We start from the raw sequence: 21,748 nt of genomic DNA on the forward strand, positions 1-21,748 counted from the left end.
TTTACGGTTGTCGGTACAGACGGCGCGGCCGGCGCGGCTATGAATTATTGTACTACCATTCTACAAGCAGAATGGAAGGGTTATTTCGTTTGATGTTCGTCTTGGGGTCCGAGCAAGCACAACGGAAATGAAGGAGACGTTCTGGGGAAAAGGGGAGAGAGTGAGAGCAGAGGCGGACGGGGTGCGACGTGCCGGAGGGCCGCGTGGGAGTTTCGGGGTGGGGCTGAGAGACAGAGAGAGAGAGACAGACAAGACGCGGTCGGTTCATGGGTTTGTTTACATTTTGGGGTGAGTTGAAGTGAGCTCCGGGCGTGTCACGGTCGGTTGGTCAGGGTTGTCACGTGCCTCCTTCGCCGGCCGCCCGGGATCCTTCGGGGAGTCATTTCTAGAAAGCAAGAAGTGCCTGCGGTGTTTTCCTCCCGCTGCCTGGTGCTTTTCTCGTGACGTTGTGATGCGAAAGAGATTTGTCGCATGGTGGTTCAGTTGTCGGTATGGCTCGTTGGTTGTGGGCTGACTTGGCCTGGCGTCAGATGAGACTTGAACCGCCCGCTGACCCTATTGGACGCGGCGTTAATCGCAACTTTGTCTCAGTCAACTTGGCTGCACAGACCGCTGGACGAACACGCTTTTGGTGGACGCAGGTACCAAGCTCTTCCCAAGACTCTGGAAACTCGAGGCTGGTGGACGTGTCGCGGGGTATTTTGAGCATGGTTTTCACGGGTTGATTGCGTTGTTTGGACTCTTCCCTGGGCTTGTCGTAAGCGTGCCTGAGTGGACGTCGCCGTTGGGTTTTGTGATGCACGACGACGGCCACGGCGAGTTCTAGGCAGGGCGGCCGTCTGACACGTGCGGCGAGCGGACGGCGCCACACCAGTGGCCGGGACCCGTCCCATCCACACCGATCATGAGGATCTTGAGCCGGGCAGAGGGGCGACTTTTGTTGGGCGAGCGTCATTTGATCATCTGACTTGCTGCTGTCACTGACGTTGAGGGTCGTCCGCTCGTTTGCACGGAGGAGCAAGATCAGGGCCTGGCAGGCGGACTTGGAATTGCTGGTGCAGTCGAGTCATATTGACCGGTGCATGCCGCTCCACTGCTGAGAGTTCTCGTATGTTGGTCATCTCTAGAGATCTCAGTCATCTTTACGACGAGAACGCGCACAGTAAACGGCGATGCTTATTAGGCTTCAGTTGGCGATGCGGGGAAGGCTGGCTTGAAGAAAAAGGCGAAGCGAGACAGGGCGAGCGAGCGGGTGGGCGGCTACGGGCCATGGTGCAACGGTGTCAAATGTCGAGCTCGGAGACCAGAGGCGCAGGATTTCACCGCGGCCCAAGGGCACCTCTGTATGCGCCGTCACCGTCACACCAACGGGTGGTGGTCCTGGTGCTGGTGTCGGTGCTCTGCAGCTCATCAGTCGGCCGGGAGCAGTGCGCTGCAGGTTGCGGCAAGTGCAGAGTTGAGAGGTGATTGTTCCGTGGCGGAAGAGAGGTGGGCGTGCTGGATGTGCAAGGAGTGACGTGGATAGCTAGCCCCGAGCTTGCTTCCCATTGGTGTTCCTGAAACAAACCTTCATGTTTGGAGGGGGGAGGACAGAGAGAATTCGGGCTAGGGGTCGAGAGAGGTAGCGGGTACATGGGATACTTTGTGCGAGTCCTGTTAGGTGAGGTGTGTCGAGACGGGAGCTGGGCTGATGAGTGACGTGCAAGCGCCGACGAGGTCGATGGATGATGGGTGCGGCGGCATTGAGCTGTCTGTCAGAAGCGGCGAGAAGAATCCGATGAATCGAGTGTCACTGGGCAGCGGGATTCTGGTTTAATGCTCAATGGCAGATTCGTTGACCATGTACCCTACCGGCGCTGGTTCCGGGTCGGGATCCCTGTCGTCAATCCGGAACACGACGAGCGACAGGTGCAGGGTGCAACCGTACAGGCGGTTGGGGGCCTGATGATGGAGCGAGTGAGTGGTCGAGGTGTTGACGACGGAGGAGGGGTCGTGTCGAGGAGCTGAGGCTGGGATGGAGCATGATGTCGAGGGTCGAGGTCGAGGGGATGTGCTTGTCTGCAAGTCACAGTGTGGCCGGTGTGAGGCGAGATGGGAGGAGAAGCATTGGGTGACGAGAAGAGACGAGGTGAAGAGGGTGGACGGAAGCTTTGCATCTAAAATGAGAGACGAAGAGGCTCGAGGATGATGTTTTGAGAGAGGAAACAGTGTGAAGCAGCACTGGAGGAGAGACCTGAAAGTGAGGTGCAGTCCGCACTGATCAAACAGCAGCGTTCAGAGAATGGCGCCGGTGGTGTTAGTGGCTGGCCTGTGCGATGCGATGCCCATGTTGCTTCCCGTCCGTTTCGGGGTATGTGGGGAGGAGGAACCTACCTACGTACCTTTCCTTCTTGCCCGCTAGGGACGCAGTGCCATCGACATCGACAGAGGGCAGGAACAGAAACGGGAGGGAAGTACCGACCGTGTAGCGATACGGGGCTTTTGCATGGCAGGTACCTTACTTTGAGGGGTTCCTTCATTTTGCGCCTGTGCTACGGTACCTCACTTTGAAGCATTCTCCGACGGCAAGCACGAGGCAAGAGACAGCAACCCAGGAAAGAGCGCGGTGCAGATGCAGGCACCTCAGTCGAGACTTGCCTCTGTTGCTGTTGCTGCTGCTGCGGGTTGACCGAGCTGCACTGAATCTGGAACAAGAAACTGCAATTCTGCAACTTGAGGAAAGTGGGCATCAAGGATCCAAGACTGGTGGACGTGACCAACTCATGCAATTGCGAAAGTATGTGAATTGCAGAGGAAGGAAGGAGTCGTCGGCATCGACGTGGACGTGGACGTGGAGGGATTTCATCATCCTCCCCCACCCAGGTCCCATCAAAAGTGTCGTCAATCACCACCGTCTGCCGGTCCGCCGTCTGTCGCTTCGCTACCACCCGCTTCCCAGCAAGGCACCCTACACTACCTTACCCTACGTGCCTGCCCGCTTATTACCTCCCTTCGTCCATCATCTGCATCGTCCGCCCTACAGATACTAGTACCTGCGATAAGCAAATACTGATAGCTGCTGCGACTCTACGCCTACCTTATCCGTATCTCCCTCGCACTTCGCACTCTGCCTCTGGCCCCCCCTGCTCCAATATTCCCTGGCTCAAATCCCAGGCGGCCCCCCCCCCAAAACGAGAGAAGGCCAGGCCGTCATCCAACCAGCTTCCCCTCCTCCTGTCCAATCTTGTCTCCCACCGCCCAAAAGAAGCCGGCCGACCTGATCGCAAGCCAACCCAACGACGTCGAGACGGCCACCACCAGCCAGCACTGCCACTACACCACCACCAATTTCCACCGGCTATACCTTAATACCTCACCTCAGCAGATACCAGATACCAAGCAATTGATTCCAGACACCAGACACCAGACACCACCCAGCCAGCAGTTCTCAGGTCTCTGCTCTACGTCGACCACCGACCGATTAGTCCCGCTGCCGCCGTCGGGCACAGCTCTGTCGTCTGCTGTCGCATATCCGTCTGCTGCCAACATTTCTAACGCTCGAATCCCCGTTGCTTAGATACATTGCAGGTAAGCAGAGAATGGCCCCCGTTTTCCCACTTGGTCTGCCCGTCATCCCGACCCCAAAATCCAAAACTCCGTCGCCTCGCGATTGCACTGTCTCCCTACCGATTCTTCCGGCCGCCTCGACTGACACCGCCCGCAGTCCCCGAACCCCCTCCAGTTACCAATCCGACCCTCCAGCTCCTCCCCTCGTCCAACAGTACCGCTCCATAATCGAATTCCTCTCTCTCCACGCCGGAAATCCTCCATCTCGCTGTTGCCTACGTACACAGCGTCATCCTGGCGATTACGTCCTTCCCTCGGGAGTTGACGATGGCGGCTGCCTAATACTTGCCTCGACATTTCTTGCACGACTTAAACCCACTCCGCGCTTCCCGAACCACCGCCCGCCGCAACCATGGCCTCCGAACACAACCCTTTCCGCAGGAAGACCACCTCGACTTCCTTCTCTTCTACCCCTCAGCCTGTCACCACATCTGCCTTTCTCGAATCCATTACATCCGGAATCTCGAGGGATAACGCTCCCTCGCCTCCCGAGGTTCGACCCGCGAAAGCCAAGGTTGTCAAAAGGGTAAGGGTGTTGTCTCCGCCGCCCTCCTCGCCTTCCTCCCCCGAATCGGTGCACAGTAGAGGCTTTGGACGTCAAGACGACAGTAGCGACGACGGCTCAGACGATGATGACGACCAGTTCTCAAAGAGGTTTCCCGAGCTTCCCGACGGCCTTCCTGAGGCTGCGCCGCTGCGCATCGCCAACGCCGTCCCCAACCATACGCCTGAGAACCCCTTTGGTAAGACGTTGCAGGATCTGGAAGGCCTGACGGACGGAAAGGCCCCGTCTGGCGGGGCAGCCAAATCCCTCGACGTCAATGCGTTCAAGATGCTGCTACTTACCGGCCAACCTGGAGCTGGAATGCCGGCTCACAAGGCACAATCTCAAGGCGACAAGGCTGCAGAGGCCGCAAATGCGTCCGGATCAGATACGTCTTTCGCGGAGACGCCCCGGTCATCGACGGACATCGCGGACCGCGGTATCATCCTTGCTTCACCTCCGACGAAGAGAAAGCCCCCTCCGCCAAGTTCCAGGCATGGAAGGAAGATTAGCGTTCAGACGCCAGAACGACCTCACATCTCATCTGAGACGGCATCGCCGATCTCTCCGTCCGATGTGAACAAGCCCCTCCCCCCGGCTCCCAGCTCGTATGGTGGGGAGGGGACGGAAGATGTCTTTGCCCGAGAGGCCGCGGGCAAGATCCCCGATCAGGATTCCCCCACTCCCAGTTCGACACCCACCCCGGCCACGTCGGCGTCGGCAAAAAAACCAACGCCAGCACCCCCGCCACGACGGGGCCACGCGCGGAGCCAGTCTCTCACGGCGTCCGCCGGGGCCAATGCCCCGAGCAAGGCGGGCAATGAGGCCGATACGCCGCCTCGGTCTTCGATGGAATCGCAGCGCTCACGGTCGGAGAGTTTCCGGAGTATCAATGCCCCTGCGCCACCCCCGCCACCTCGACGACCGAATGCATCACATCGCCAGTCGTTCCAAGCTTCACCGTCAGCGGCCTCGTTCAGCCCTGTACCCTCCGACCTTGAGAACACTGCGTCAGGTAACACTCCCCCAAAGATCTCTCCGCCTCCACCACCTCCCGCACGAAATACTTCGACACGCCGTCCCCCAAGCGTGAGAAGTTTTGACGCCACAAGCAGGAAGGTGAGCGGCGGAAAAGAGGGGGCTCCTCCACCGCCTCCACCTCGACAACGAGGAAGCAGTCGCGGAAGCATGGATTATGTAAGAAGGCCAAGCGTTGACAGTACGAGAGGATTTAGCACGAACGTGCCAGAAGAGCCAGGGACAGAGGACCTGGCACAGGGTTATGAGGCCAATTTTGGCAAAGGTGCAGACATTCTTGCCGATTTGGATGCGCTGCAGCGTGAAGTAGACGCTTTGAGGGCGCAACAGGCGAAGTAGGACGCATGTCTGACGGCGCGATGATAGATGGTTGGTATTGGAATAGAAAGGCTGCCGCCAAGCGGACCGCCATGCCCTCGAGGGGCAGCTGGGTATCTTAAATCAGGCTTGTACATTTACGGATTACCAGGATGCGACATGAGTAATGGAATGGTTATGAGTTGCACTTATCAAAATCGTACAAGGAGTCAAGGGCCCGGGACCGTGCAGCCGAACCATCGACACTCACCTCGCGAGCTTTGTGTTAGGCTTCTCAAGACGCTAAAGCCATTGTGCAACTGTCTTCCTCCAAATATTCGAATGAGTTTGCCTTCCTCCCATCGTGAGTGAGTCTGTCAGTGGCATGAAGAGCAATCAACCAATCACCTGCGCCAGCATTTGTGATAAGCCAACTTTGAAAAAATCACCAGGTGGGCTGCTGTGACAGACGCAGGAGGAGAAAGGATCGACAGTGGTCTTGGTGTGACAAATGATCAACCCTCCACGCCCTTCCTGCAGACGGGTGAAATGTCATTGGTCAATTGATGCCGCGCCAAACTGGACAAACTCTACGAGCTCGGGTCACAACGGGGTCCTGGGATGTTCTGAGCGAAGGAGGAGCTTGGGCGACGGTGTTGGCAAGACAGTCTGAGCGTGATGGTCAAGGGGGACGGCATGTCTTGGGGGCCAAAGAGGCGTGGTCTTTGTTGCTCGAGGCGATAGCCGGCCAGGTGTAGAATTATAGAGCAGAACGCGGGACCTCGAGATGTTTCTTCGTGGTTTCTTCTGCGCGTTGGAGCATATCCCGCCAAGACAGGATGATGTCAAGAAGAAGAAAGAAGACTGCTAGGATAAAAGCTCTGAGTTCTGGAAAGGTTCTAATTGATGTTTCGTCCCCGCACATATTGGCGGGATGGACGGCAGCCTTTTGAGGATGAGTGTCCTTTGGCAGGTTTGGGTTTGTTTGGCTGGCTGGATTAGCCGGGTCTGTGGTTCGTGATGATGACACTTTGATGTTGGGTCTGAAGAAGTTTTGTGCTGAGACTAAAGACTGGTCTTTTGGTAGATCTATCAATTGCACTCATGGCTCTTAGTTTCAAGTATGAGCAATGGATATGGTGGCATTTCGGCCAGGTTCATTTTGTCCGAGTGGTTAGTTGTACATATCTGGGCAAATCGTCCTTATTATTACCCTGCCTTGACCATGTTATCCCAGGTCCTGCAGGAATGTGGAAAGTGACATTAAACTTGCACGATCACGATCTGGTTGAATAATAGCAACGTTGGCCAAAAGAATGAACCAGAAGGGTCATTATTTTGGATTCACAAGGTCACTTGAGGCAAGAATACAGAACTCCTATTTTTCCTGTACCAGAGCGATTAATTTTCCCCTGTGTTCGCTATAATTACTGCTATTATGTTCGCTATTATCGTTACTACTATTGCTATCTATGTTAATTGTCGTCGTCATCGTCGTTATTAGCATCGCTTTCTATGTTCGTTATCTATTGCCATCGTCCTCCGTCGTCCTCCTCATGAAAGTCACCACGAACACAGGAAGTAGCCGCCTAGACACAGAAAAGTTAGGGGGTCTCCCAGAACATAGTGTGTAATGTTTCATCCAGATATCCCTCCTGCAATTATCGGTGAACTGCGGTCTCTATATCCGATTTGCTGAAAACTTACATGATTTCCTTAGCCAGGATTTAGAGATTTTGCATAAGAGAATTTTCATTAGATGAAACGAGTTCTGAAAATGTAAGATTGTATTGACGGCTGCTTTCTTTTGTCATCTTCGATGGACTTGGTTCCTTAATACTGATATCAAGAACAAGCGGCCCACAGAAATACATCAAACCTCGAGAAGAGGGACCCATGTGGGTAATCTTATTTAGTCCAACTACAGCCAGAATCATGCTTTCCTGGCCTTTCAGGGTCATCATTGATCTTCCATGTAAACAGGTTCCGTAGATGTACAAAATTGCGAAAAGTTTGTAGGTGTGAAGCAACGGTGGCTTGTTGTAGAAATACTCGGCTCGAAGCATAGCAATCCTCCGATGTTGAACTATATATCTAAGTGGGATGAGACCATGATCAAAACTGCGCGAGTCTGCCACGTCTCTCATAAAATATGTGTAAGGCATTCATGTACAGAGTCCCGGCTTTAGCCATCCGCATTTACACGCCTACTTCTTCAACGCGGCCGCAATGGCGTTGTACGCCGGCTTGGGGTTCCAGTTCTCGTCAAACAGCAGAACCTTCGCGGAAGCCTGCCAAGATTGCTACAAAGATATTAGCTGGTTTTGCCGATCCGGTGAGGCGCGTTCCTCTTACCTTGTCGCTAACTCCCCACACCGTGATGCCGCGGCACTTGGGCACGTTGACACACGCGTTCACGACCTCGGCGTACTGCGCCGGCGGGGCATTGTTGATGTCGAGCTCAGTGATGGCGATCTCAGACACCTTGGCGGTCGCCAGCAACTCGAGCGCACCCTGGATCTTGCTCGACATGTTCTGCGCGAGATGGCACTGGGAGCCTGTTTCGCGTTTCCATCAGTTCATGTCCACTTTTGATCACTTCCTACTCAAGAGCATACCGATTCCGTCGATGGGGATGCCCTGCGCGATCCACTGGTTGACCTTCTTCACCACCGCAGCGGGCTTGCCCCAGTCCTTGTTGTCGAGGTTGTAATCGTTGATGTAGAGCTTGGCGGTGGGATCGGCGGCGCGGGCGGCCTTGAAGGCGATGCCGACGTAGGACTCGCCCAGAACGTTGAAGAAGGTGGTGTTGCGGAACGTGCCGTCGTCGTTGAAGATCTCATTGACGACATCCTTCATGTCCGGCTTAGTGAGCAAATGCATATGAAAACCTGGATAAGAGAACCACATACCCAGGACCTGATCTTTCCCTTGTAACGGCCAACAACGGTGCTGATGTGGTTTTGCAAAACACTGGTCATGGTCTTCTTGTCCCTGATCGCCGAAACCCACGTGGGAAGGGCCTGGTGCCACAGCAGCGTATGTCCACGGATAGACTTGCTATTATTCGTCGCCCAGTTTACAAGGAAATCCGAGTTCTCCCACGAGAACTTGCCCCGCGTGGGCTCCGTCGCATCCCACTTCATCGAGTACTCGGGCGTGACCTGTCCAAAGTTGGCCTTGATGATAGCCTCGGTCTTGCCCTGCTGCATGATGCCATTGTCGCCGGAGACGCCGATAAACAGCTTGCCCTTCCCCTTAGCCTTGAACAGAGTGTCGATGCTGACGGCGGCCTGGCGCTCGGCGAGATGGTGGGCGTGCTCGTGGGTGGTCGCGATGCGCAGGGGCGTGGCGAGGGCCAGCGGCGCGAGAAGGAGCGCCAGAGAGAACTTCATGTTTGTAAGGAGTGGCTGTCGCAACGAAGACGACGGAAAGTGAGTGTGGAAATGAGCGTGTGGAAACGAACGTGGTGAAGGAGTCGAGGACGTTCCGTCAGCCTCAACAGGCGACTTCGCAGTATTTGTTCCGTTTGGCCATGTGTGGTAAGGTTACTCTCGGTGGAGCACATTCCGGATCTTTTGGGGATCTTTTGTCTACGGGGGGTGACCTTGGCAGACAGGGCAACTCAGATATAGTGGTCTAAATTGGTGCCTAGACTGGGTCGACAGGGAATGGGCATTGAGGCTCCGGGTTGTCGGAAATGGGGGTCGTTCGTTTGATGGCGTTGTGTGTGTGATGCTGGCGAGGGCGTTGTGTTTGCACTGGAATGGACGCGTGCTTGTGGTACGTTGGTGGCTGTCGTACTAGATCGGTCTGTTGCTGTGGGACATGCATTCCGCCGAAGTGATTGTTTCACTGCGGGCATCACGACTTCAGCTGCCAAGGTCTTGACTCTTGCAATGGTGTTTTTCTGTGATAAGAGGTTTGTTATGGATGGCCCTGAGTTACTTAAGCACTGACTCCCGGTCGTCCCGATGACAGGAGACTTCAAGAATCGCCGTAGCGCCGTTCCAGGATTAGGCATGCCTGCAACGCTGGGCCCCAGAGTTCGGGGTGATTACTTTTATATACGATCGTCCATCCCACTCGGTGTCGCACATTTCGTGGCCCGAACGATGAGTTGGAAAGGGGAAAATGAGATTCACTCATCGAGGGTCCAACGCACTGACCACTTGCAGTTGTGAAGTCGGAGCCCAAACGTAAGATCTAACCCACCGACGGCGATGACGGACTTTAGAGGCATGCGGATTTAATCTAATAATAAACTCCGGCATCATCATGTATAAAACTTTGACGTCTTGGCAGCAACCATGAGACTTTTGAGATATTTTGAAGCATCTCAAAATCCAAATTCACAAAGGCGCGATTCATTACCGGCAAAAAGCAATATCCCACACTATCCGACAGGCAAACTCTATTTCACCCTCAATATCCACCGCCATGGCTTCATCAAACAGCACGGCCCTCCTCGTGATGGACCTGATCCACAATATTGTCAACAGACTGCCGGAGGCCGGCAGAGAGGAGTACCTGGCCCGCGTATCCCGCGGCATTGCGGCGGCCCGCGAGAAGAACATACCGGTGATCCACGTCACGATCCACTTCCGCCCCGGATACCCCGAGGTCCCCCGCACCAACCCGTTCTGGGCCCGGATCTCCTCCACAGACGACTTCGTGCACATTGAAGGCCAACAGAAGGAGGGGCAGAATTTTGTTGCGGAAGCCGCACCGAGGGATGGTGAGATTGTCATCAACCGACCGCGTATTTCGGCGTTTTACAACAGCGATTTGGAGGTTGTGCTGAGGAGTATGGGGGTGAAGAATCTGGCTATTGCGGGAGTTGCGACCAGTGGAGTCGTTCTGTCGACGGTTCGCGAGGCATTTGATCGGGATTACGATGTTACGGTTTTGGAAGACTTATGCATGGATCGAGACGAGGAGGTGCATCGCGTTCTGACGACGAAGGTCTTTTCTTGGACTGGGAATGTGACTAGCTCCGAGGAGTGGATTAACAAGTTGTAGATGGTTCCATATCTTGTTGTAGTGGGAGCGTCTTGGAATAGAAGCGCCTGAGCAGGTCAGATGAGAGTTGAGTCTATGCCTGGCCTTTTGTGGTCCAAATTGTCGCTGTTGTACAATAACCCGTAACTCACACGTCTCGATGGAGTTTCTCACTAAGTCCCTTGGTTTGCTATTCGAAGGTCTGCATCCCATTTTACTACAGGGGGGGATTCCACTATGACTCGCGTTCCCCAATTTACGAAGGAAAATGGGCATAATAGAGACGTTGCGCTCGATAACATTCACTCAGCAACCAATAGAAATTTTTACGTTTGCAAGAGACCGCCTGATCTCCCTGGCTGCTCACCTAGCTCGCTTGAGGGCGACAGCAGAAGTCCTAAGAATACATTATACAAGAGACGACGATGGCGACAGCAATGGTAACAACAACACTGACAATAATTACAACGATAACAAGAACAACAACAGAAGCGATGACGACTCCGATGGTAACAATGATAGTAATAGGGGGAATATCTGAGCTCACGGGAAAAGTCAGTAGTCGCTCTAGCGCCAGAGAAACGGACGGCCTCATATGCTGTTCAACTGCTGGCTACAAACGAGCGAACAATTGTTTGGACCGTTCGATAGACAAGCCCGACAGCCATGGCTTGATACTCGATTGAAGTGTGTGGGTTTAAGATAATTTTATCCAATGGCTTTCTGAAGGTTCGATCTGTGCGCAGGATGTCACTTCGATACATTCATCGCGTTGTCTTGAATTTCCCATTGAGTTCCTCTCGTTCACGCTCTTCGCGCCTCTTACGCCACTTACGCCTTTCGTAATACACCAAGTGGGATTGCGCTTTGCCAATTGGTCTACCAACGAACAAACGTGGTCATGAAATACATCTTCTGTGGTCCATGACACATAGTTTGCCCCGTGAAGCATTGGGCGAAACTATTTTGGTGAGTAACCGGCAAAGAGGTGCCGTAACAGGCATGTAAATCGACCACTGCGGACCCATGTGAGTCATTCGTGACGAATCTCGGCCCCGAGAATAGCGGGCCCGCTCAGAAGCAAACTTGATCAAGTGTTTCTATTGTGTCGTTGCGCAACCCGACCTCAGACATGGAAGGGTTCTTGATAAAGTATATTAGGTGTTTGAATTTCAAGGCTTTCTGAAATTTTCGTCGTCCAAACTCAACATCAAATCGACAAAATTGCCACTCAAAACAACCTTCAAAATGGACAACGTCAGTGTCACTCACAGTTGCAATGCCAGAAAGAAGGTAGTTGTCGTAGGCGCCGGTATTTCTGGACTTTGTGCAGCCTCAAATCTTCTTGCCAAAGGGTTCGTTGTCGTCGTACTAGAAGCCCGAGATCGTATTGGTGGACGCATTCTAACCGATCATGAAGATGCCGACAACATTGATATGGGTGGGTTGTAGAGAGTATGGATGGAAGGTAACTTGCTGTACATTGATCTTGATAGGACGGGTGTTCCCCGCTTGTGTAGGGACTTGTATGGGGTGAAGATCCAGCCCGCCTCGGCGTACCTTCTTTCTCGAGTTGACAAACTAACACCGCACAGGAGCCGCCTGGATGCACGGCACCTCTTACAACCCCCTTGTCAAGCTCATCTCCAAGCTCAAGATCGACTACTACTACGACGACGGCAACCCGCTCTACTTCACCGAGTTCGGATCTGCCGGGCCCAACTTCAAGGCTAAGAACGTCGCCGACGAGTTTCTGGACTATCTCCACTATTGGATCCAGAAGAACCCCGACGGACCGGACTATTCGGCCGAGGAACACATTCGCAAGTTCGTCGGACAGCATGAGCTTATCACCGATGACGAGCGGATCTGGGCGCCGGAAGCGCTGCGCATTGTCGAGTCAACCCTCGGTCTGGCTCTTGGTGAGATCTCATCCCGATTCTTGAATGACATGTTGCCTCCTCAACGTGACTTGTACGTCAAGGGTGGCTACGATCGCGTGGTGCACCACGTTGCTCAGCCAGTCCGTGATCTGCCGGGCGTTCTGAAGCTGCGCCATGTTGTCCAGAATATCGAGTGGAGTCGGTCGCAGGGCGCTTCACCAGTTTCAGTTCATGCCCATGGTCCTGATGGGAAACCCGTCGTTTTCGACGGCGACGCTATTGTTGTGACCGTCCCACTTGGTGTCTTGCACCAGAACAAGATCATGTTTGAGCCTTCCATTCCGAAGAGTATCGCCATGGGCATGTCCAGGACCAGCTACGGCACACTCGGCAAGGTGTTCTTCGAGTTCACAGACGTCTTCTGGTCCAAACAAAACGACAACTTGGTGTATTTCCCAACACCGGCTACTTTGGACGAGGACAGCGAGAAGAACAAATACCCGGTTCTTTCCTACTCTTTCACGGCCACCAACCTGTGGGTCATGACCGGTGCAAAGAAACTTTGCATCCTGCTATCTCCTCCCGTTGTTTACGAAATTGAATCCATGAGCGGCAATCCGGATGAGCTATTTGCCTACTTTGAGCCCTTGCTAGAGCTATTCAGAAGCGAGCCCTATAAATCGCTTCCGAAGATGGTGGATGCAAAGGTCACTTCCTGGACTAAGGACGAATTTGCCGGCAACGGCACATACTCCAGTGCGAAGGTTGGAGACGACCCGCGAATTTTATGGGATGCATTGGAGGCTGAGAAGGACTTGCGGCTACAGTTTGCCGGTGAGCACTGTTCCCGTACCGGAACGGGCTGTGTTCATGGAGCATATGAGACGGGCGAAGTTGCCGCGGACAACATATCGAGAATTCTTGGCCGCGAGTAAGCCACGAATAGTTGCTGCCCGTGGCTCGCAATCTCGTACTGTTGCAGCCAAGCGGGTGATGAAAGTTGAATAGGGCTGTTTCAGCTGGTGCCCCGTATATCAGACTGAGAATACCCGAGAAGTCAATAGAAAACCCAATGGATTTGAATAGCCTGCCATCTGACTTCAACGATACATGTATTGCGCGTTCCAAGTTCAGCCGGACCGCCCAATGACGATCCGCGCGGTGTTTGAGCCGAGCGGGGCCGTGCCGACGCCGAAGGGTCCTCCGAGGCCCGGTTTCGTGCTCGGTCGGCGTCCGATGTGCAGGAAAAACGGGTTCACGCTCGATGAATGACTGTTTCTTTGTTCATCAAGCCCTCGCGGGTTGTGGAATGTGGATTGAGCCCCAGACACGGACAAGGTCGGTGAAGCTAGGCGCCAAGCTTCGGCCGGCGGCATACTCAATTAGGCATTGGAGGAGCTCAGCTTCGATGCGTGCGGGGTCTCAGCAGCTCGTCTTACAAGGGGCTCGTCACTGCCATGATCCCTGAGAAGAGCTGCAGGCAATGCTGCGGCACAGGGACGCTTTCATTTCCTCGGTCATCGATCGGACGACGGCCTTACTCCTCACCTGAACAACAAACCACGAGGACCCCTCTCGTTGTGTGTTTCGACCCGATCCAACAGATACATCAGAGCTTCCTCCCGAGCTCTAACCTGCGTCCTTCGCACCACAAACATCCCCGACTCTGCTGAATGGAAGACCGCTTCATCAAGAACCGCCGCGGACGGTGATTGACCCCCATGAACACGACCGCGCAAGACACAGTTACGCCTGGTCCGACTGCGACCGCGCCGCCGGAGACGATTCCGAGCAAAAAGGCGCCCAAGAAACGCGTTCGAAACTTTACCGCCGACGACCGAGCTGCGCATCGGATCTTCGAGAAGGGCCGTCGCGAAGCCTTCAAAGAGCGATTGATTGTATGTTGTTCTGACGGATAATATCCATCCAGACCAGAATTGCTAACGCCAATCGATGACAGGAGCTCGCTGCCAATCTACCAGCTCTAGCAGACACCGATCCCCAGCGCCTCTCGAAGCATGTGGTCATCGACGAAAGCATTGCTCGGCATAAGCTTTTAGAGAGTAGATGCAACGATGCGCTCCAGTGTATTAACTCTCTATTACAAGAGCGTGAGGAGCTCCTTGACGAGGTGAATAATTGGAGGAGAAACAATGGCGCCCTGATGCGGCAGCCAAGGCCACTCAACGTCAATATGGACGCATTTGCCGAGACAGAGAGAGAGTTGCGACGGCGCGTCGCCTTGCAATTGGGCCGACCGACCAGGAAGAGCTCTGAGCAGTCTGGCGGGCCTACCGACGAACACTCGCAAGCTGGGTCATCGACAAACAACCAGACAGACGAAGCCGCTCAGGTCCCTCGAGTTCTACCTTCGGAGCCCACACAAGATGCTCGCGCGGTATCAGAATTGAACAATCTATTGCTTGATACATCCTGGCCAGAAGAAACCGAGTCACCGTCGGTTCGTATCTTTTCAGGAACAGTTATGGAAAGCTTAGCTATGCCGGACCAGGGCACAGCAATGTCATCCAACGCCCCGTCAGAATCCATGCCTGTTTCAAATACGAACATCAATGATTACCAGCTTCTCAGAGGAATCGATCATGATCGGCAAGGAATGTATCAAAATGGTATGCTCATGGACTTCTCATCGACTGGGACGCCCACGTTCGACGGTATGGATCCTTCACAGGTACCTATTTCGCCTGCCTTTCTCGGGCCATCGGTCGCGAATCAAGACCTGCATTTTCAGCAGAAACAGCAGCAGCAACAGCAGCAGCAACAACAATGGGCTTCTTGGCCAGGATGATCTATTCAGGGTCTATCATATGCTCATGCTACTGTGCTTGACGCTATCGCAGTTTAGATCTGCTTCAGGACCTCCTCAACTTTGGCCTTGCTTCTCTCCTCGCCACCAATGAAGAGCTTTAGGGCGTCTGCAAGGCGGGTCGTGGAGATGGGGTCAGTTTCAATAGCCTTCGTCAGTTCAGCACCTCCATTGGCCAGGTAGTCAATGTCGGTGCTTGCGAGCTTGCCGTCCCATTCAGCAGCCGCCAAGGGGTCGACATTGGCAAGCTTCTTGAGACGCTCAGGGCAAGGCCCGGCGTTCTTGTACACGTGCACCGGCTTGGGCGTACCCTCGCCGGGCTGCTTGGTACCATCGTACTCAAGCTTGGCCAGCTGGTCGAGAACGGTGTGTGAGATGGTGGCGGAATGGCAGCCCATTTCGCCTGCTGCCATGGCTTCCTTCGCGGAGATGAAGCTGGCGTTCTTTACCAAAGGCTGTTCCTTGCCGGTTTCCTTGTACAGACGCTTGTATGTCTCGATGATCTGGACAATGCGGGCGGACATGGGGTGCTGCGTCGCTGGATCCTCGACGTTGGGCCAGAGAGTGTCTGGCTCGTCATGAGCTCTCACCTCTGGTTCTCAAGTCAGCGCCACTCCACGTGCATCTCATGCGCAAACTTACCATTATAGTACGGGCTGATGTACAGCATGCCGGCCTGGCTGCAGGCGATGGCCTGGGGGAGACTGAAGAGGGCTGTGCCCAGCGTCGGGATTCCCTCAGAAGACAGGATCTTGGCAGCGTTGAGGGCAGGGCCGGTGGAGGGGATCTTGATGCAATATCTATCGCGTCCGATGCCTGCGCGGGCGAACTCTCGGTCGTAGAGGCGGGCGTGGTCAAGGGTCTCCTGTGTCTTAAACGCGTTTGAGGGAAGGGTCTGCAGCAAGACACGGCCGCGAATGGAGTTGATGTTTTTCTTGCACATGAGGACGGCCTGTGGTTCTACATCAGCCCTGTAGTCTGCAACTGATTGCATTGTGGTCGACATACCATGCGCGTATAGATCGCAAGCCAACCCTCATTCTTCAGCTCTTTCGCAGTCTCGAGGAACATGTCCCTGTTCGAAGCATCACCGAGCTGGATGTCCACCCACAATTGGTTGCTGGTCTGGTCGTGAGGGACGATGGGCATGCTCTTGATGTACTCAGGGTCCATCCAATCGACGTCAACGTTGACTATTCACGTTAGCACGTGAGTGTTGGCATGAGGACATTGCTGTGTGACGCACGCTGCTCCTCGAGCTTGTCGAGCCAGGTCATGGCGCCTTTGCTTCCCATCGTGTAAAATTTCGCAATTGAGATTTCGTTGTAAGTGGAGGTATTGTTTCGGTATCGAATTGTTCGAGCTTGTCCATCTGCATTGCTAGAATACGTACAAGATAGCTCCTTTAATATCATGCCTCACCCCACCGGCCCGTCTGATTTTTGGACCTGTACAGGACGAACACACGACGCCCTGCGTGTGTCTGTTTTCTTCGTCATCGGGCGTCTCAACGAGTCCATTCCGAGAATCACTTGGCCAATGATGAGACATCCCCAGAGCCCCCTCAGGATGCCACACACAGGGCAGCGGGAGCACACACGCAGGGCATTTGGGACCCCGCACCTTCTAGGGTGCACCCCGGTCATCGTCTGATCACACATTGGAGGCCGGTGGGGGTCAAAGAGGATACTCTGGGGTAAATGTCCCGGAATACCACCATGTTATTTCCTGCCCCCAAACACTGACCAGTGGTGTGACAGCTTGCGTGACGGCTTTCCTCTTGAGGTAGATCCCAATAGCCTCGCAGAATTTCATGAATGCATTTAGGGGCAGTTGTGTAGGTAGTGTTGGGCAGATGCAATTGACAAACCCGGAAAACAGCTCAGGGAGCTATGATGCTGGCCGTGACATCTTACCCCACCTCGGTGAACGATTGCCGGCTCAGAGCTACTGGGCAGGTCCAAGAAGTCAGACGACAAAGTTTGCAACCGGCACTCATCCATGATGCCCTGCACAGGACAAGAAGCTAGCGCCTGTGCAGGGCAGTCTACTAGTGCGTCCTAGTCTCGTCTCCAAGACCTCCAACCCGTCCAGTTCATGGACACACACAGCGCAACCCCGCAGGATCCCCAGGTTTCGAACAAACATCGCTGTCGTTCGGCCCTGCGCAGGCCATTTGCGACAGCAGATTTTGGTCACGGGGCAAGGGGCCGAAGGATTCGCAACACCCGTTCAACAGCCGATTGATGCTTGTTGGTCTGACGTTGGTGACGAACACTCGGGAGCGAGCTGGATCCAGTTTACCCCATGGGGGAGGGGACGACAAGTGGGCAAGGATGCTTTCGGAAGAGTTGGAGTGGGTTATATAAGAGCCTCCGTGGACTTTTAACTTCACGACGTAGAAAACTTAGCATTATTGACAGCTCTCTTCAATGATTCCTCTGCGCTTTGTTCAACACCAAGAGTATCATCATGTCTCGTGTTTCTGACGTCGAGGGCGATGTGAAGTCCAAGCTCGATGTGAGCCATGTCGAGCACAGTGGTGCCGACTATTCACGGAATATCAACGCAAAGTGAGAGGTCGACCATTTGAGACGCTGACATGAAGCTAACCTCCAGCCATAGGATCCGCAATCCTCTGATCGGCATCTCTAGTTCAGATCTCCGAGTTCAAGTCACTGGCTTTTGTCGTGAGTTTGGCTTCGAAGAGAAAGAGAACGTCTTCTACCGTGGGGCGCTCGCTGCGCAAAACCCTGAGAATTATGAGAGTATCGACGACCTCACCGAAGACGATAAGCATGTCCTTCACCGCGAGGTCACGCATAAGTGGCATCTTCCCAAGGACCTTTACTACAGCATCGCTCTGTGCTCTCTCGGCTCCGCAATCCAGGGATGGGACAACACAGGTGCCAATGGCGCCAACCTCTCATTCCCTCAGGAGTTCGGCATCGAGAACAACCAAGCGCTTGTTGGAGTCATCAACGCCGGTCCGACCTTGTTTGGTCTGCTGAGTGCTTGGGCAGCAGACCCAATCAACAACTACCTTGGTCGACGGGGAACCATCTTCCTCACTGGCCTCTTCTGCGTGTTCCCAGTACTCGCTCAGGCCTTTACGCAGAACTGGTGGGGTTTGATGATTTGTCGGCTCTTCATGGGCCTTGGCATGGGCATCAAGATCTCAACCATCCCGATTTACTCAGCCGAAGTTGCCCCTGCTGCAATTCGTGGAGGCATCGTTACGAGCTTCCAGTTGTGGGTTGCCTTTGGTATCTTTGTTGGCTTCTGCTCCAACCTGATCTGGTACCGCATTGGAGATCTTGCATGGCGGTTCCAGCTAGCTGCTGCTTTTGCTCCCGCCATTCCTGTTCTTATCTTCGTCTGGATGTGTCCAGGTAAGTGACCGACTGTCATCAAATTCCAAGAGTCTATGGACTAACAGTCACCCAGAATCTCCACGCTGGCTCATGAAAAAGGGTCGATACCAGGAGTCATTCAAGTCATTTTGCCGAATCCGAAATACTGAGATGATGGCTGCCCGTGACCTGTACTACGCACATCGGCAAGTCATCGAGGAGAACAATGCCTTTGGCGGACAGACACTCCTCCGCCGTATGAAGGAACTCCTGACTGTGCCCCGCTTGCGTCGAGCAACTGTCGCCTCATCTTGGATCGTCATCTCTCAGCAGTTCTCAGGCATCAACATCATGGCGTTCTACAGCTCTACGATCTTTCAGCAAGCAGGCTACTCAGATAAAGACTGCCTTCTGGCTTCCATGGGCTTTGGTCTCATCATGTTCCTCTTTGCATTCCCGGCTGTATACATGATGGACACTTTTGGGAGAAGGAACCTCTTGCTGGCCACGTTCCCGTCAATGGCCTTTTGCCTCCTAGCAGCTGGGCTGAGCTTCTTGCTGAACACAGGGTCAAGTGCGAGGGTGCCACTGATCGCCTTCTTCATTTACCTTTTCACGGCGATGTACGGACCTGGTAAGTGCCCGATATTTCTGACTCGGATCCATATCATGATTTGCTTACCATTACCAGGAATTGGCCCACTACCATCAATTTACTTCTCCGAGGCTTTCCCGCTGTCTCATCGCGAAATTGGCTCGGCTTTCACCATCTGTGTGAATAACGCCGTCGGAAGTGCCCTCACGCTGTCGTTTCCCGAACTTCTTCACAAGATCGGACCAACCGGTGCATTTTGCTTCTATGCTGGTCTAAATCTGCTTGCGTTCTTCGTCATCTTCTTCATCATCCCAGAAACCAAGTAAGTGACCGTCCATCTTTCTTCGCAAACTATATGCTGATATCTATCTACAGACAACGCACCTTGGAAGAGCTTGACTACATATTTGGGGTTCCTACCCGTCGCCATGCAGCATATCAGGTCCGCACATGGCTTCCTTGGGTGGTGAAGAGATATCTGTTCTTTCAGAAGGATGCTATGCTCGAGCCATTGTACCATTTAGAGTAGCGAGGCTGTCATCGTGAAGAGCCTCGAGAGGACACTACGTATTTTTGAATTGAGTTTCGTCTCGCAGGATGTCCCATGTCGAGTCTGCACCTTACAAGGGATTTTCCATTGCACACGTGTATCTCCGGCCATCTGGACGGTCAGTGATTATAGCAGAGGCCGTTGACGACGACATCAACGACCATAGCAGTAACGACAATAACAAGAAGTATAGTGGAACATTTCTGGAATCTGAATCTATATTCCTCCTCAAAGAAACTGACTGGTAGGGGTACATGATCACTCCATGGAGGTAGTCGTACGTCTGGCGAGCTGGAATTGCCGGGCCGGATAGCAAGACGGCCAGGATATTTCGTTGCTGGGGCTAGTGGGCCCTGGTCAAAATGATGTCCAAAAGTGCTTTCCTCACAAGGTGTACCTAAAAAGAGGCGACCTATCTCCCATCATTTGGAGCTCATCATCCGAATACTTGGCCCTGACTTCCTCCTCAGTAAACTTGTCTCTTTTGCGGTTGATGTTCCAGAATAGGAACTCCAACACAAAGCAAGCGACGACACCGAGTCCAGCGAATGCAAATGACGAACCAAACCCCGTTGGGTATTTCGGGCTCTCGTCCTCGCGATAGATGAAACTGCCCACAATCCCACCGATACTCCCTAGACAGATCACATAGGCAATTCCCTGAGCGCGTTTCGTAGGTCCTGCTAGATTGTTGACGGTCCAAGCATTGCCGCCAGGGTTGATTGGGTAGAAGCCAATACTGGCCAGGAAGATCGCAAAGTAGCAAGCCGGGATGTTCTCTTGGATGTTTTCCGCTTTAGAGAACAATATGGCAAACGATATCAGAACCAAGACTTGGGCAAAGACAATGAAAGGCATCCTCCACTTGAACCTGTCGGAAAGCGACGAGGAAACGTAGGCGGAGATGGCTCCAACGATGTACGGAGGAATGGTTAGGAGTTGGGCGTTGCTACTGGTGTACCCCATGTTCTTGATAATCTGGGGCATTGTAAATTTCATCCCAAAATTCGGTACCGTGTTGGACCAGTAAACCAGGGCCTGAAGGTAAAGTTGCCAGTCGAGCAGAACGGAGCGGAGGATTTCCCATTTGCGTGTCTTCTCAGCCTCTCTCACACGTATGCTATTGCCCTGAACTGCATACTGACGCAGTTCAAGGTACTTTCTCTCGTCAGCGTCCAGCCACCTTGTTGAGAGGGCAGGTGTGTCGATAAGTAAGAAGAAGGTCGCAACGCCAGCGACGACGGAAGCGATCCCTTCTATGATGAAAATCCACCGCCAGCCCGCGATGCCAGCGAGTCCATCCATCCGCACGATGACAAATGCAAGAAGGCCGGAGAAAGCGCCGGCTAGAGCGCTGGCACTATAGAATATTGCGATTCGCGTTTGGGTCTCGTGTGGGAGGTACCATCTCGATATAGTGTAGACCGCTCCGGGAAAAAAGCCGGATCTGTTGATTGTCCATTGTCAGTATGTGCTATTCAAGATCGACCGAAATCGTAGGTTTATCTTACTCAAACACACCAAGAAGGACTCTGACTGCGACTAGACCTTCAAAGTCCTGTACGAGGCCGGTCAGGGTGATGATGGTGCCCCATCCTGTGACCAAAATGCCCATGTAGGTTGAGGGGCGCTTGAACTTCAGGAGGAGCATATTACTAGGTACCTCTTTTGAAGTAAATGAAGTGTCAGCGGTAAATAAGCTGTGACGAGGGCTGACTAGTGGCCATACCGAACAAGATGTATGTTATGAAGAAAACACAAAGGGCGATATTGTACTGCTGTCCTGTGAGATTCAAGTCCTCGGGCAGGCCTTCGATCTTGGCGTTGCCGATGTTGGCTCGGTCAAGGAACGAAATTAGATAGAGTAACCCGAGCAGTGGAACCAGACGCCAGTCAAGCTATCAACAAGGGGTCAATTATTAATCCTCAAAGCACTTAAAGAGAAGAGGAATTGACCTTTCGCATCACTCTCTTCTTCCGGTCTTCGGGAAAGTTGTCAAGGAATGCTTGATCTTCTGGAGTGAGTTCGCCAACTACCTCCTGGTGGACGAAAT

The 21,748-nt window shown here is 53.5% G+C and overlaps 8 protein-coding genes across 8 annotated transcripts; 5 read left to right on the forward strand and 3 right to left on the reverse strand.

Moving 5' to 3' along the window:
• Positions 1-3,958: 3,958 nt before the first annotated feature.
• Positions 3,959-5,253, forward strand: COL26b_004089 (uncharacterized protein; the record flags this gene model as incomplete). Its single annotated transcript, XM_053176970.1, is given in 2 exon segments — positions 3,959-5,165; positions 5,183-5,253. The coding sequence occupies 2 exon segments, from the start codon at positions 3,959-3,961 to the stop codon at positions 5,251-5,253; spliced, it is 1,278 nt and encodes a 425-aa protein (XP_053039039.1).
• Positions 5,254-7,692: 2,439 nt separating this feature from the next.
• COL26b_004090 (uncharacterized protein) lies at positions 7,693-8,880 on the reverse strand (the record flags this gene model as incomplete). Its single annotated transcript, XM_053176971.1, has 4 exons — positions 7,693-7,788; positions 7,841-8,043; positions 8,104-8,350; positions 8,398-8,880. 4 exons carry the CDS (start codon positions 8,878-8,880, stop codon positions 7,693-7,695), a joined length of 1,029 nt encoding a protein of 342 aa, XP_053039040.1.
• A 1,045-nt stretch (positions 8,881-9,925) lies between these two features.
• On the forward strand, positions 9,926-10,507 carry COL26b_004091 (uncharacterized protein; the record flags this gene model as incomplete). Its single annotated transcript, XM_053176972.1, has 1 exon — positions 9,926-10,507. The coding sequence occupies one exon, from the start codon at positions 9,926-9,928 to the stop codon at positions 10,505-10,507; it is 582 nt and encodes a 193-aa protein (XP_053039041.1).
• A 1,227-nt stretch (positions 10,508-11,734) lies between these two features.
• COL26b_004092 (uncharacterized protein) lies at positions 11,735-13,304 on the forward strand (the record flags this gene model as incomplete). The annotated part of the gene is made up of 2 exons (XM_053176973.1): positions 11,735-11,927; positions 12,082-13,304. 2 exons carry the CDS (start codon positions 11,735-11,737, stop codon positions 13,302-13,304), a joined length of 1,416 nt encoding a protein of 471 aa, XP_053039042.1.
• Positions 13,305-14,090: 786 nt separating this feature from the next.
• Positions 14,091-14,357, forward strand: COL26b_004093 (uncharacterized protein; the record flags this gene model as incomplete). The annotated part of the gene is made up of 2 exons (XM_053176974.1): positions 14,091-14,267; positions 14,352-14,357. The coding sequence occupies 2 exons, from the start codon at positions 14,091-14,093 to the stop codon at positions 14,355-14,357; spliced, it is 183 nt and encodes a 60-aa protein (XP_053039043.1).
• Positions 14,358-15,231: 874 nt separating this feature from the next.
• COL26b_004094 (uncharacterized protein) lies at positions 15,232-16,491 on the reverse strand (the record flags this gene model as incomplete). The annotated part of the gene is made up of 4 exons (XM_053176975.1): positions 15,232-15,788; positions 15,839-16,148; positions 16,205-16,389; positions 16,443-16,491. 4 exons carry the CDS (start codon positions 16,489-16,491, stop codon positions 15,232-15,234), a joined length of 1,101 nt encoding a protein of 366 aa, XP_053039044.1.
• Positions 16,492-17,668: 1,177 nt separating this feature from the next.
• Positions 17,669-19,470, forward strand: COL26b_004095 (uncharacterized protein; the record flags this gene model as incomplete). Its single annotated transcript, XM_053176976.1, has 4 exons — positions 17,669-17,769; positions 17,822-18,588; positions 18,644-19,183; positions 19,241-19,470. The coding sequence occupies 4 exons, from the start codon at positions 17,669-17,671 to the stop codon at positions 19,468-19,470; spliced, it is 1,638 nt and encodes a 545-aa protein (XP_053039045.1).
• Positions 19,471-20,078: 608 nt separating this feature from the next.
• Positions 20,079-20,681, reverse strand: COL26b_004096 (uncharacterized protein; the record flags this gene model as incomplete). Its single annotated transcript, XM_053176977.1, has 1 exon — positions 20,079-20,681. The coding sequence occupies one exon, from the start codon at positions 20,679-20,681 to the stop codon at positions 20,079-20,081; it is 603 nt and encodes a 200-aa protein (XP_053039046.1).
• Positions 20,682-21,748: the final 1,067 nt, after the last annotated feature.

The sequence above is a fragment of the Colletotrichum chrysophilum genome, assembly GCF_026319265.1.
Source record: "Colletotrichum chrysophilum strain AFK26 chromosome Unknown scaffold_24, whole genome shotgun sequence".
NCBI classification, from domain to species: Eukaryota; Fungi; Ascomycota; class Sordariomycetes; order Glomerellales; family Glomerellaceae; genus Colletotrichum; species Colletotrichum chrysophilum.